This window comes from Ictalurus punctatus, chromosome 15, assembly GCF_001660625.3.
Source record: "Ictalurus punctatus breed USDA103 chromosome 15, Coco_2.0, whole genome shotgun sequence".
Classification (NCBI taxonomy): Eukaryota; Metazoa; Chordata; class Actinopteri; order Siluriformes; family Ictaluridae; genus Ictalurus; species Ictalurus punctatus.
Genome location: NC_030430.2, coordinates 9,645,758 through 9,661,919, shown reverse-complemented (window position 1 = coordinate 9,661,919; position 16,162 = coordinate 9,645,758). Strand labels below are relative to the sequence as shown.

Below are 16,162 nucleotides of genomic sequence, written 5' to 3'. Positions count from 1 at the left end.
GTCCTTGACGGAAAATGGAGCACTGGGTCATCTGAATGTTAGACCATATTTTCCACTGCAATGTGAACCAGAGAATGTTTTCCTGAGACAGAAACTGAAAGTGTGACTAGACAGTGTGGTATCTGTCTAAAAAGAAACAATCCAGTGGGAGACCCAAAACTCCTGGGATGAAAACTCAAGGACCTCCAGGCCCATTCAACATTTGCAAGTGGACTTTATAACCATGTATATAACAGTTGTGTGCATAATATCCCAGCAGTGGGATAGTGCGTGAGCCCTTACCGAACGCACGCTTTCCGGTCTTCAATGACAGTGACTTTGTTTACTTTGGACACATGCTTTTGTTATGTTCTGTCTCCGCCCCTGTTTAGTCTTTGGTTGTTTTCTGAATGCGTGTCATCATTGTTTTCAGCTGTCCGTGTATAACCCATGATTACGTTTGCCATTTAAACCCCTCGTGTTTCATAGCACATTGCGTAGTACTGAGTTTAACACATTACCTAGCGGTTGTTCTTTGTTCTCGTCTCGTTTCGTTTCATGTTCAATGAATGACCTTGTTTCTCGTTTCTCGACTCTGATTCTAGCCTCGCCTTATTTACACCTGTTTGTATATTACCTGACCTTTTGCCTGTTATTAGACCACGCTTTGGAGTACCGTTTTGGATTTGTCTGCCTCTCTCACTCAATGAATGTCTTTTACTGCACTTGCATCCGTCCTAACCTCCATTACATTCCGGTTCGTGACAGAATACTACGCCACAACATGGATGCAGCAGGAAGACGGACTCACGATAGGAAGACCAAGCCAACCGTCCCGGCCTTGGATTCTATCCAGTTTCTGCAGTGGACTTTCATGAAGCTCCCCGATCCTTACAATGGATTTTTTTGCTACCCTGAATATTTCCTTGTGGACTGCCAGTTCTATTTTGCCAGCTTAGCAGACCCCAACCAGAGGAGAAGCAATGGTTCAAGTTCATGTGGTCCCGGTTCTTTGGACCAGCCCGCCAGTGGGTGCAGCTCCTATTGGCCAGGGAAGCCAGGGAACTTGGGAGTGTAACCCAGTTTGTGAAAGAATTTATGATGGTGTTCAGGAGTCCAGAATCTAAGGCCGACCTGGAACATCTTTTGGGGGGGTCAGCCTGGCAGATAAACCTGCCCTGCCATTCACCCACTATTATATGCAGGCAAAGAGGGTGACCTTGGCTCCAGAGCTCCAACCCGAGACCCACGAGGTGGTCTCACCTGCAGAGCTCCAGCTCGAGACCCATGAGGTGGTCTCACCCTGGCGACCTCTGCTCCAGAGCTCCAGCTCGAGATCCACGAGGTGGTCTCACCTGCCAAGCTCCAGCCGGAGGTCAATGTGGCGACCTCGGTTCCAGAGCTCCAGCTCGAGATCCACGAGGTGGTCTCACCTGCCAAGCTCCAGCCAGAGGGCAACGTGGCGACTTCATCCCCAGAGTTCCAGCATGAGACCTACGAGGTTGTCTTATCTCCAGAGCTCCAGCATAAAGCCAAATTTCTGCTAGAGGTCAATGAGGTGACCTCCCAAGCCATGAAGCGCATGCACGTGTGCACGAGCCTTTAACGAACGCGCGCTTTCCGGTCTTCAATGACGGTGACTTTGTTTACTCTTGATACGTGCTTTTGTTATGGTTATGTTCTGTCTCTGCCCCTGTTTAGTCATTGGTTGTTTTCAGAATGTATGTCATCATTGTTTTCAACTGTCCATGTTTAACTCATGATTATGTTTGTCATTTAAACCGCTCGTGTCTCATAGCACATTGCGTAGCATTGAGTTCAACTCATTACCAAAGAACATTGTTCTTTGTTCTCGTCTCGTTTCATTTCATGTTCAATGACCTCGTTTCTCGACTCTGATTCTAGCCTTGCCCTACTTATGCCTGTTTGTATATCACCTGACCTTTTGCCTGTTATTAGACCACGCTTTGGAGTACCGTTTTGGATTTGTCTGCCTCTCTCTCTCAATACACGTCTTTTACTGTACTTGCATCCGTCCTAACCTCCATTACATTCCGTTTCATGACAATCTTACTATGGAACATATTGGTAATGACACTGCTAAGGCCCTTGTGCAATTATGTTTAGAAATGGCAGCAGTTTGTGGAATGTTAAACATTTCTCAAAATTCATGTGTTAATGATGCCCTCACTGGGCATTTACTGAGCACAGGAATGTGCTCTAGGCCAGGGCCTATGTATATATTTGGATATAAAAGATGTTTTGGGAAAAGGGGTTTTATTTTGGTATGTGAGCAGTTGATTACTGAACCTTGAAGGGACAACACACATGTTTGCACATGAAGCTTCAATAAAAACTATTCCCCTCCAAGTTTGTGCCTGCTTGCATCTTGATTAAGGAAAAAAATACACAATCTATTCAGATGACACTGGCAAGGAAAAACATCCTCAGATGACATGAAGAAGAAACTCTTGCTTGCAAAGCAATATCAAATCAGTCTTTATCACTTAAAGCAGATTTATAATAACTAAATTTGCAATCCAAGATTCTAAAAGTGCCATTTGCTGTAGGGCCCTTGCCTGTCAATTCTTTTAAGAAAATGCTTACCCTTTCATGACTAAAAAAACCTGGATAACCTAAACATTTAAAAAATTACATACAAATTTAAAACAATGTTTACTGTTATTATAAACATACAAACAAAACAGTATAATATCTGTTTAAAATGTATTAAAGTGCATTCTAAATGATTATACTTAATTTTTAATGTTTTTTTATTTTATTTTTGAAAACAATTGTTGCTCTTCTTCTACTATTACTACTACTACTAATACTATTATTATTAATAGGGCACCAAGCACCGAAGATGTGTAGGCACCCTATTGTTACTCTACCTTTTCTCATTAGGTGTCCAAGAACTGAATTTGTGTAGACCAAATTTCACAACTTTTTACCAGATTTTTAGCCTCTATGGCTGTTCTACTGCTTCTTCTTCTTCATCATCTTCTTCTGGCTAGGGTGTCTATGGCAGCCCATTGAACCATCTGGTAAAAAGTTGTGAAATTTGGCACAATGATTGGGGAGGGTCTAAGGAACATTCTGATCAAATTTGGACCAAGTGCTGCAAACGATCTAGCACCACCATTCGGTCAAATTTGGGCCTAATTTGGAAGTACCTTTATGTTCATACCTTTTGAAAAGTGTGTTCAAAGTTTAAAAGCCAGGCATGCCTGCATTACCTGGGTTGAGAAGAGTCCAACGCACCCCGTTATGTAAATTTTAGATTTTCCTAATTAGATTTTCCGCCATCTTTAGCACCATTTTTTCAAAAACTTTTTTTTGTTACTCCTCCTTCAAATTTTCTCCAATCTACACCAAATTTGGCACACGTTATCTTTAGAGAAAGCCATACAAAATTCATCAAAATAATTTTGAGTACTCCAAACAATTTGTCTGTTATGGGCCAAACTGAAGCCTCCAAACAGGAAGTGAGGCTGTATCTCAGCAACGACTTTGCTCCCTGACACAAAAATTGGTAGGCATATTCAGGACCATGACCTGAGGCTATGCAACAAATTTTGTGCCAGCACCCTCTGCTGGTGAAAGTTACAATCACATGATAAAAACACTTACATCTAACTGCCATTTTTGCTACTCCTCTTCCAAATTTTCTCCAATCTTCACCAAATTTGGCTCACATCATCTTGAGACCTGATTGAACAAAATCTTTCAAAAGGAAATTTGATAATCAAAACCATTCTCCTGTAATGCACTGGCAAATGCAAAGAACAGGATGTGAGGGTGTATCTCAGCAATGCATCTACATATCATCACGAAACTTGACAAGTATCTTCAGGACCAAACCCTGAATGTACCCAAGATGTTTCCTGACTGTTGTCATTTTGGCCATATAGTGTAGCATAGTGTCACAATAGCATTACAAACATTTCTTTGAATTCCAAAACATTTCCTTACCTGGCTTTTGCAGGCTCTGGTTTATTGCGTTTGCTGACTAATATTTATTGCATTTCACTTATCCTGAATAACTTATTGCTTAATCATGTTACACAAGTACTCTGCTTGTCAAAGCAGTGAGCATCAAAGCCCCCAGTTTGTGGGCTGGCTGATGTTAGCATTTAATTTTTGTCCACTCTGCCATTTAGCAGGTTGAAAGCCAAAAAACATGCTAAATTCGGCACATACGTAATTATGACAATTAGGTTTCACTTTTCCTGAGTCACTTACCATTTAGTCATGTTACAAAAGTATTCATTGAGCATCAGAGTCCCTAGTGTCTCTGATATACTGGCTGGCTAATCTTGGATGGACACATGGACAGACAGATGCATGAACGCATGGGTAGACAGAAGCTTGGACAACCCAATAATGCATCCAACACCTAGTGTTAAAGGCATAACAACACAATACCATGAAGTAAACCACTCTTTTCCAGCTACGCACACCCAGTCAGGCAACCACACTCTCAAAATGCAGCAGCTTTCATATTTCAGAGCTGCTCTTCCTGTATTTCCAACTCAAACCCACCAGACAGCAGACGTCCACTGCCATGTTGGATGTGGTGACTTCCAAATTAAGCTCATTTCCTTGAACTGCATTGGTTTCTCTAACTAAAGAGATTGCATTGGTTTTTCTTCTTTAACTAAAAGAAACCTAAATAATATTTTACGGATTGACCATGTCACCACACATCACAGCCTTAGCATTATGAAGTCTTTGCTCCGCTGGACTCTCCTGACAACAAAGTTCCACCTCCAGCTGTTTCTCTCTTCTGCTTATATAACTTCAGTACCTGCATCCATAAATATTTTCTCACCACAGAGGCCCCTTTCCATGTTCTTTCATTCAGTCTACCATTCATTTCAGCACTATCATCTCCCCTTCATCCCAGCAGCACTCTCTTACATCACTGATTTTTCCATGATCACCCTTCTTTCTCTAAAATGAAAATGTTTTAATAATGCTTATAACATTTTATGCTTCCTGCTTGTTTTCATTAAATAGCCATTTTGTTCTAAAATGCTCTACGCAATGACGTCACTTAATGCGACAGCCTTCTATCACAAAAGTTTTGCTTTGTGTGTAAAAAGTTGTGCTCAACCCATTTCCATGAAAACTTTCACATCCTATCTTCCTGCCTTTTTCCTTCACCATATATAAAACAAAAAAAACAAAACATTTTTACCATATTTATTTTATTGATCTGTCACTACATAGCTCACAGATTGTGCACTGTGTACAGGACAGCATATCGGGTCTCTGAAATATTATATAAATATTTTAAATATTAACTTGTATATTAATTGTACATGTTTCTGTCATCTTTAAATAAACATTCTCTGCTATTAAAAGAATTTTTTTCAATCTTTAATTCTTTCTTTATCTCAGTCAATTGCAGATCAGTTGAGCTAAATGACTCCACACTGAAGGGCTATACTAAAAGCATTTACATTTACTGCATTTACATTTACTACAGTCCTTATGTATACAGCATGTGTTCATTTATGAAGAGGAATGTTTTTCAATGACACCAGAAAATATTGACAACATTTGGAAAGGGATGACATCAAAATTTTACTAAACCTATGCAATGTTATGGCCACTGCCACACTAGATTTAATTCAAAATAATGCCATTACAGAGTGTCCTGAGGGCAGGTATTTTTCGAGAGAATGAGGAAAATGGTCATAATAAACAGGTCCTCTATTTTTTACAGACCAAGAACACATCTGGTCTTTTTCTGAAAAAGCAAAAAAGCATAGTATTCATAAATGCTATGGCTAAAGCTGTTGGCACCTCTAAATTTCCTGTCAATGCATGGGTGTGACATCCCTTGACTTATAACTTTAGCACTAACATATTTAGTACTAATAACTAACACATGTAGACTTTAGATGTACAAAAGAAATGGAATATTGTATTATAGATCAGATTGGTACAATTTGTCTAAATATTCACTCACTCATATTCAGTGACCATTTTATCCTCTCAGGATAGTGGTGGATTCTGGGTATGAGGAGGAAATACATTCTGTATAGGACACCAGTTCATTGCAGGGCTAACTGATTATTATATTTAAAGCAAATTATAGACCTTGTCAACATATAATGCAATAACTGGTGTACAGCAATCTTCTTCTTCTTTTTTTTAATCACTGGCTTTCTTTTATTATATTTACTTGTTCCTGTAAGAGGCCCAATTGCTTTGTTTGTAGTTCATCACATACCACCACTAGCTGAGGGTCAATCAGAACGAATCAGCCAGTTCAGACTTGGATTCAGACTACACACCTTTACTATAGGTTTCACTGAATAATTATTTACAAAATATATTTTAAGATGGATAACAAAATACTGAGATGGAAATGTAGTGGGTAAAAAAGAAAAGTCATGTTTAAAGACATTTTGAATTAGGTTTTAACTACACTAAGATTTATAAACTGAACTACTGTGTGTGTATGCTTGGCACTACAGTGAGGGAAAAAAGTATTTGATCCCCTGCTGATTTTGTACGTTTGTCCACTGACAAAGAAATGATCATTCTATAATTTTAATGGTAGATTTATTTGAACAGTGAGAGACATAATAACAACAAGAAAATCCAGAAAAACGCATGTCAAAAATGTTATAGATTGATTTGCATTTTAATGAGGGAAATAAGTATTTGACCTGAGTATTTTGACTTTCTGATCTCGATCAGAAAGATTTCTGGCTCCCAGGTGTCTTTTATACAGGTAATGAGCTGAGATTAGGAGCACACTCTTAAAGGGAGTGCTCCTAATCTCCAGCTTGTTACCTGTATAAAAGACACCTGCCCACAGAAGCAATCAATCAATCAGATTCCAAACTCTCCACCATGGCCAAGACCAAAGAGCTCTCCGAGGATGTCAGGGAGAAGATTGTAGACCTAAACAAGTCTGGAATGGGCTACAAGACCATTGCCAAGCAGCTTGGTGAGAAGGTGACAACAGTTGGTGCGATTATTTGCAAATGGAAGAAACACAAAAGAACTGTCAAGCTCCCTCGGCCTGGGGCTCCATGCAAGATCTCACCTCGTGGAGTTGCAATGATCATGAGAACAGTGAGGAATCAGCCCAGAACTACATGGGAGGATCTTGTCAATGATCTCAAGGCAGCTGGGACCATGGTCACCAAGAAAACAATTGGTAACACACTACGCCGTGAAGGACTGAAATCCTGCAGCGCCCGCAAGGTCCCCCTGCTCAAGAAAGCACATATACATGCCCGTCTGAAGTTTGCCAATGAACATCTGAATGATTCAGAGGACAACTGGGTGAAAGTGTTGTGGTCAGATGAGACCAAAATGGAGCTCTTTGGCATCAACTCAACTCGCCGTGTTTGGAGGAGGAGGAATGCTGCCTATGACCCCAAGAACACCATCCTCACCGTCAAACATGGAGGTGGAAACATTATGCTTTGGGGGTGTTTTTCTGCTAAGGGGACAGGACAACTTCACCGCATCAAAGGGACGATGGACGGGGCCATGTACCGTCAAATCTTGAGTGAGAACCTCCTTCGGGGCATTGAAAATGGGTCGTGGATGGGTATTCCAGCATGACAATGACCCAAAACACACGGCCAAGGCAACAAAGGAGTGGCTCAAGAAGAAGCACATTAAGGTCCTGGAGTGGCCTAGCCAGTCTCCAGACCTTAATCCCATAGAAAATCTGTGGAGAGAGCTGAAGGTTCGAGTTGCCAAACGTCAGCCTCGAAACCTTAATGACTTGGAGAAGATCTGCAAAGAGGAGTCTGACAAAATCCCTCCTGAGATGTGTGCAAACCTGGTGGCCAACTACAAGAAACGTCTGACCTCTGTGATTGCCAACAAGGGTTTTGCCACCAAGTACTAAGTCATGTTTTGCAGAGGGGACAAATACAAATTTCCCTCATTAAAATGTAAATCAATTTATAACATTTTTGACATGCGTTTTTCTGGATTTTTTTGTTGTTATTCTGTCTCTCACTGTTCAAATAAATCTACCATTAAAATGATAGACTGATCATTTCTTTGTCAGTGGGCAAATGTACAAAATCAGCAGGGGATCAAATACTTTTTTCCTCACTGTAGATCAGTTATGAATCAGGTTTTATAAGCCATGCAGTACACCTCATATTCACCATGATTGTCATTTTCAGCGCTGTCCATCTGTATTTTCTCCGGGGGGTGAGACTGTTTGGGTGGGCGTCCTTTGAACATGCCTGAGGATGGCTTATCCAAACAGGAAACACTGGAGGGGTCCATTCCTGTAAAGGTACACCCCACACACACATTTGAGTATAGAGGACATAATATTACATTAGGTACACTGGAGTTAAAAAGTCTCCATACAACTGTTAAAACCGCAGGTTTTTGTGATATTAAAGGGGGGAAAAGACATTTTTTTTAATAAGATAGAGCAATCAATAAAATTCAAGTAAAACTTGAATATAAATGTTTTAGCGGGGGAAAAAAGAAAAAGAAAAAACTTACAATAACCTGGTTGAATAAGTGCACACCCTTTATAATGGGGCATATGTCTGTGCTCAGAACTAACTGATCAAATTCATACTTTATTCTGACATTATTCTGATTTACGCCAAATAAAGAACAAGAATAGCTTTTCTCTGTAGGATTTTTGTGGCATTTTCTTTGTTTCAAAGCCCTGGTCAGCAAACAGCTTACAAAGCATGTACAGGATCTCAGTGTTGAAAATTATTAAAAAGTGTCACGTATTTCTCGCAATGAAGGTAAGGACGGATACAAATGCAGATAAGAGTTTAATGAGAGAGAGACAGGCAGACAAATCCAAAACACGAAACAATAGTGAGATCAAGAAACAGGCAAAGGGTCAGGCAATTGACAAACAGGCATAAACTGGGCAAGGCTATAATCGAGAACGAGAAACAAGAACAAGATCAAGAGCCATGAAACAAAACAAGGAACAGGATATAATCGCTTGGTACTAATACTTCGCAAGGACATTGTTAGAAAACAGTCTCTTTATACTGTGGAGAGAGTGTGTGAGATTGGATGCAGGTGTGTGATTAGAATGAATGAGTGTTCTGGGAATTGCAGTCCATGGCGGCCATGTTTGTAGGCCGTAGTGCAGGATGGGAACTGTAGTCACTGGTTGCTGTGATGTGACAGAACGTCAGCTTCAGGCGTGAGCAGGAACTGGTTGGTCGTGACGTCGGATTCAGGCATGAGGAGATCTTGGTTGTTCGTGACGTCGGTTTCAGGCGTGAGCATAACTTGGTTGATCGTGACGTCGACTTCAGGCATGAGGAGAACTTGGTGGGTCATGTCAACCGACTCTGGCATGACCATAACTTGCTTGGTCGTTTCAACAAACTCAGGTGTGAGCATAACTTGGATGGTCATGACGTCGGTTTTAGACTGGAACTTGGCGTGGAAGGTCACATCGTCTATCTCAGACTTGGAGTGGGAGGTCGCCTCATCGCCCTCAGACAGGAACTTGGCGTGGGAGGTCGCCTCGTCGCCCTCAGACAGGAACTTGGCATGGGAGGTCGCCTCGTCGACCCCAGACAGGAAGTTGGTGTGGGAGGTGGGCTCTTTCACCTCGGACAGGAACTAGGCTAGGGAGGTCCACTCGTCGACCTTTAGCTGGAACTTGGCGTGGGAGGCTGCCTCGTCGCCCTCAGACAGGAACTTGGCGTGGGAGGTTGCCTCGTCGACCTCAGACAGGAACATGTCTTTTTCGCAGTTGGGGTTGTATGTTGGCTGTGAAATATGGACTGAGGTTATTTTATAATTCTCAAGGTCTGCTTATTATCTGAGGTTCCGAGTTAGGGTTAGCTAGCTGGATGCTGTCACTAATCACAGTAGGGATGAGTGATGCTAACCTGGATGCTCACTTGAGCTGATAACATTACTTTAGCATACAGCTCATGGTAATGTTAGACATTCCCATTCCCTTCTTGAGAGTTAACGATAACCTAACATTACAGCTATTCACCATGATGTAATACAGTGAGTGGGTTTATCTTATCTACATTTAGCAAGTGTTTTGGACAAGGCAAGCTGTGGTAATTAGCATTAGTAGGATGGGTTAGGGCCATGTTTCTTAATGTATTCTGTGAATGTTAATGCTGGTTAACAGGTACAGACAGTCAGTGGCTAACGGAACTTATCTAGATCAGTAATGTTGAGAAAGTTCTTGACAAGGTTAATGTGACAAAAAGAGAGGATGGGGTTTAGGTTGTAATGCTTTCCACTATCTTTGTAATGTTGGTTGACTTAATTAGGTTGTGCAAAAAAATTGGCAGTAGGTACTAAAGGCCGGAAAATAAATATCCGGGTGAGTCTACAGCGACATTTTGTTTATCATGAGAGTGGAGGTCACATTTCCAAAATTACACAGTTTAGGATTCTGTAACGCAATTTCTCAGTTAAAGCCCAAAGGCATTTGTCCATATTTTGTAGCTAACAACTAATCAACACTCTTTTTGATGTTTTACAGCTTTTCAAATGGAAGGGAGTGGGACTCCTGTCTTCCCAGATGGCAGGGAGAACTGTAAGAATTGTATCAACTACAATTATTACATCTGTCAAATGTTTTAATGATTTTAATAAATATCACACCCTGTCCATGGTGTCCCCTGCCCCATGAGATAGGCTCCAGGTTCCCCGTGACCAAGTAAGGATAAGCGGTACAGAAAATGGATGGATGGATAAATGTCACCTGAATTTCATGCAACTGTTTGTTTTGTGAGCATTTTAGTAGAATTTTAGTATACGAACTGCATTTTAGGATAATTGTAGGGAAAACCGTGTAAACAACACATGTCTGTGTTATTTTTGTGTGGAAATGTACTAACACACCGTGTTAAATGTACTAACTAGGGCTGTGACAGTGGCCATTAAAACCGCACCACCGCAGTGGTAGTTTGCCACCATGGTGGTGGAGTGCCACATCACACGCATTGTTAATATTTCTGCTTGAGTGGGCACTATGAAAAGTACAAAGTACAAGGTTTTGTATATATATAATGTAATAACATTTGCAATATTAATTTGAATTTATAGCCTACCATATAGAGGGAGATTTTATGTTAATACACAAATTACGTAATCATAATCAAACCTCATATGCTATTGTCTGTTATTTTGGCGCGGGTTTATGTGATTGCGGCAAAATCAAGTTAGAATTCTGCTATTTCTCTTCGGGTTCTATTACTGCAATGGATCTTTTTGGGAAACCAAATGTTACATCGGCGATCTGGGAACAGTTCGGATTCGTGCCTAACGAGAGGGGTGAACCAATATATTTGGATGAAGCCATACAGTGCAACCAGAACGTATTCACAGCGCTTCACTTTTTAAACATTTTGTTATGTAACAGCCTTATTCCAAAATGTATTACATTAATTATTTTTCTCAAAATTCTACAAACAATACCCCATAATGACAATGTGAAAGAAGTTTGTTTGAAATCTTGGCGAATTTATTAAAAATAAAAAACAAAAAAAAGCACATGTACATAAGTATTCACAGCCTTTGCCTTGACACTCAAAATTGAGCTCAGGTGCGTCCTGTTTCCACTGATCATCCTTGAGATGTTTCAACCAACTTGATTGCAGTCCACCTGTGGTAAATTCAGTTGATTGGACATGATTTGGAAAGGCACACACCTGTCTATATAAGGTCCCACAGTTAACAATGCATATAAGCACAAACCAAGCCATGAAGTCCAAGGAATTGTCTTTAGACCTCCGAGACAGGATTGTATGGAGGCACAGATCTGGGGAAGGGTACAGAAACATTTCTGCAGCATTGAAGGTCCCAATGAGCACAGTGGCCTCCATCATCCGTAAATGGAAGAAGTCTGGAACCAGCAGGACTCTTCCTAGAGCTGGCCGCCCGGCCAAACTGATCGATCGGGGGAGAAAGGCCTTAGTCAGGGAGGTGACCAAAAACCCGATGGTCACTCTGACAGAGCTCCAGCATGTCTCTGTGGACAGAGGAGAACCTTCCAGAAGAACAACCATCTCTGCAGCACTCCACCAATCAGGCCTGTATGGTAGAGTGGCCAGACGGAAGCCACTCCTCAGTAAAAGGCACATGACAGCAGACCTGGAGCTTGACAAAAGGCACCTGAAGGACTCTCAAACCATGATGAAACCAAGATTGAAGTCTTTGGCCTGAATGGCAAGCGTCATTTCTGGAGGAAACAATGCACCAGTCATCACCTGACTAATACCATAACTACAGTGAAGCATGGTGGTGGAAGCATCATGGTGTGGGGATGTTTTTCAGCGACAGGAACTGGGAGACTAGTCAGGATCGAGGGAAAGATGAATGCAGCAATGTACAGAGACATGCTTGATGAAAACCTGCTCCAGAGAGCTCTGGACCTCAGACTGGGCTGAAGGTTCATCTTCCAACAGGACAACGACCCTAAGCACACAGCCAAGATAACAAAGGGATGGCTAGAGGGCAACTCTGTGAATGTCTTTGAGCGGCCCAGCCAGAGCCCAGACTTGAACCCGATTGAACATCTCTGGAGAGTTCTGGAAATGGTTGTGCACCGACGCTCCCCATCCAACTCGACGGAGCTTGAGAGGTCCTGCAAAGAAGAATGGGAGAAACTGCCCAAAAATAGGTGTGTCAAGCTTGTAGCATCATACTCAAAAGACCTGAGGCTGTTATTGGTGCCAAAGGTGCTTCAAGAAAGTATTGAGCAAAGGCTGTGAATACTTATCTACATGTGCTCTTTGGTTTTTTATTTTTAATAAATTTGCAAAGATTTCAAACAAACTTCTTTCACATTGTCATTATGGGTTATTGTTTGTAGAATTTTGAGGAAAATAATGAATTTAATCAATTTTGGAATAAGGCTGTTACATAACAAAATGTGGAAAAAGTGAAGTGCTGTGAATACTTTCCGGATACACTGTATGTCGGCTATGTGCGGAAAAAAGGCATGTCACCAGCCACGTTTTATTTTATTTTATTTAAAATATTTAGATTTTTAACATATTATTTAGGTTACCGTCCTACTGGTATTTCTTTCAAAGTTTTATAGGTTTGTGCAATAACCCTGTAATAACAGTCCAGTTTACATGACATTAAATGCACCTCTATCTTTGTTAGCTTTGGCTTACTTGTTTGTAATGCCCACTTGATCGTAAGTTGGTTGCTCAGTTTTTTGTATGTTTTAAATGTTTCTGTCCTATATTTACTCAGCCGTTGGGCTAAAAATAACCCAATTTGGGTTGTTTTTAACCCAGTGTTTTTTTAGAGTGTAACATTAGCAGAGAAAATCCCACAAAACAGTATGAAAATGCAGTGGTACTATCAAATATCACAAATATCAGTAGCAACAGCAATGACCCAAGATTATATATAAAAATATATTTTATTCCTGTGAACCCTGCATTATGTACTGTGCTATACAGTTCACTTAATAATCCTGAGGAAAAAATCAGTCCATTCCGTATACTCAGATCTTCATTTTAGAGTTTTTGTTTTACCTGAAAATCCGGTGGGAAGTTCAGTTTATCCACAAATGCATTCAATTGTTCAGTTCAGGCCTAAATCTGCTGCAATGTTCAGCTTCACATGAAAATCCAGTCAATAGAAAACAAAAATTTTGTTCCTGCATGGGTCCAATTCCACTTTGTTTCAATGAGCTAAGGCTCAACAATGGCAGGGAGCCAACAATGATGTGGTAGATTGGACAATTTTCTTTAATTGGACACCTTTTCTAAATGTTTAGCCACCAACTGTAATGTGGCTTAAATATGCTTGGTTCTAAACATGCTTGGACCCAGACAGTGACTACGTTTACATGGACAGCAGTAATATAATTATTGACCTTACTCTGATTAAGATAATAATGTGATTATGGTCTTTACATACGTCGCTTTTAGAATACTCCAGTCACGTACCCGTTTTACATGTTTTAGAACATAATTAGATTAACAGCCCACGTCATTACGTCACCGCGGCACGCCGTCCGACGTCCCTCCAGAATTTCACGTATCAACATACAGTTTCTCTACGTTATGGTACCGTATACAGTTTTGGGTGTTGTTTTTTTTTTTTACCAACACTTTAAGTACAGTTAATTATTTTTCATACTATACGCGCTAATAGACAACTGCTTGAAGCCGTGGGCTACATCTCAAACCGCGTAATTACTGTCTATATAGTAGCCGAGATACATGTATTTTTCCCCACTACAGGCCTATAGTAGGAAAGTATGCGGTTTGGGACGCGGCCGAAGTCTCTTGTTCGCCGTAAAACGTAAAACTGCCGTGTGTGATGGTGTCCTGTCGCAAAATGCGGTGAAAACTCTCACGACGCTCATAATGTGATTAAGGTGTTTACATGTCTGTAATACACGTCCATAATGCGACTAAAACAGAAGTACTCCACCTGTCTTAATTCGATTAGGGCTTAATTCGATTATGACCTTAATAAGATTAAGGTAAGTAAAAATTGCTGTTTACATGGTAGTTTCTTAACCAAAGTATGGTCTTAATCGGATTAAGAGTGGATTATTGTTGTCCACGTAAATGCAGCTAGTGTCAGCCCTTAGGTGGCAGGGTTTGTAGCACGTGGCAGACAACAACAAGCTGGGTTCACTTGATTGGCAATATTCCAAATGGTTCATTTATTAGCTACATAGATCAGGTCTCACAGCTACTAATGTTCCCTTCATGCATGAATAAGAAAACATATGGAGGCACTAAGGTGTGTTACTTATAAATAAAATAATAATATAACAGAGTTGGATCCAGCCTCTTCATCTGTGTTGCCCTATTCCCGCCGTTTCGTCATCTGCAGGTGACGTCATATGCAATACATTACGTGTATGACATAGGCACTTCTTAAAGGTACACAAGCAGGGTATTGTCATTTGTTCCTAAAGCACTTCTATTTGTATTTCACTTTGTTGGTTACTATATCACATTAATTGTGGAACAAGATATGACATGATTTACCCTGCTTTCATTTTTTTTAAATCAGCGTTATCCTGCAATGTTAAATATAGTGATCCCTGTCGCCTGTGTGTGCATGCGTGCGTGCGTGTGTGTGTATGTAAGTAAGTAAGTAAGGGTGCGGGGGTTTCATCTCTGGGTTACCGTTAACCATGAATAAAATAATGAGCAGCGGCGACGAAGTAAGATGAGAGAGATGCGGAAAAGAAAATGCAAGTTAACCGACCAGAATGCAATCACTTTATGGCCCTTACGTTTCTCTTATCATGTAAATGGAGAGGTCCCTCTTCACCCCCCACCCCTTAACCCCCCCCCCCCCCCCCCCCCAAAAAAAAGGCTCAACAGACGCGTCTAACACTTAAAAGGAAAACAGAACAATACAAGGAGCTTTTTATAGACAGTGAAGCAAAATGGCGTATACGTCGGATGAGTAGAGACAAAAAAGCTCGCGCTGTGGCGAAAGTCAAACATGAAACGAGGATTTATTGTTAATTTTTGGCATCTGCGAGAGTGCTGGCGAGGGAAAAATACCTTAAAGCGATGGCACACAATGGAAAACGAGCCGTGTGCGCTTCCTTACCTCTTTGCCTGATTTTCTACGGGAATTCTCTTGGCGTACTGTTCGTGCCTACCGTACAGCTGCTGGCTCACCCGTCTATCCGCTCCACCTTTTGGCAGTTGAAACTACAAAACTGGAGGTAACTTACAAAGTCTCGCGTTATTACTATTCGGTCGTATTGTGTGGAGATTTTTTAAAATCGTGTTTCTGCATAACAAAAACCTGCCCTTAATGGTGGCGTTTGATGCGGCTTGACGTAATTCCGTCTGCTCATGACGAAAAGGGCTAGGCTAATGTGTGACCAGCTAGCTGCCTACAGCAACATAATCTGGTTATACTGGTTATCTTGCGGAGGTCTGCAGACACACACAAATATATATATATATATATATATATATATATATATATATATATATATATATATATATATATATATATACACACACACACACACACACACACATATACACACTGGGGAAATGAGTATTGGACGAGTCAACTTTTTTTAGTAAATGTATTTCCAATGAAGATATTCACATGAAATTTTCACCAGACATCAGAATTAACTCAGGAAATCTTGAAATATAAAGAATTCACAACATTAAAGTCCATAAATAAAGTTATGTGTAATAAAGTGGAA

The 16,162-nt window shown here is 40.7% G+C and overlaps 1 protein-coding gene across 5 annotated transcripts in view; it reads right to left on the bottom strand.

Moving 5' to 3' along the window:
- znf512b (zinc finger protein 512B) overlaps positions 1–15,683 on the bottom strand; it is a 165,725-nt gene extending 150,042 nt beyond the window's left edge. For 4 of the 5 annotated variants that reach the window (XM_053686208.1, XM_053686210.1, XM_017487264.3 and 1 more), the window contains exons 1-2: positions 15,544–15,683; positions 8,136–8,261 (exon numbers count right to left, since the gene is read on the bottom strand). In XM_053686208.1, coding sequence (XP_053542183.1) covers positions 8,136–8,259 — 124 coding nt within the window. In that variant the 5' untranslated portion in view covers positions 8,260–8,261; positions 15,544–15,683. Of the gene's footprint in view, positions 1–8,124; positions 8,263–15,543 lie in introns of those variants that run through there. The other variant, XM_053686211.1, reaches the window with a different exon arrangement.
- Between the last annotated feature and the right edge of the window lie 479 nt (positions 15,684–16,162).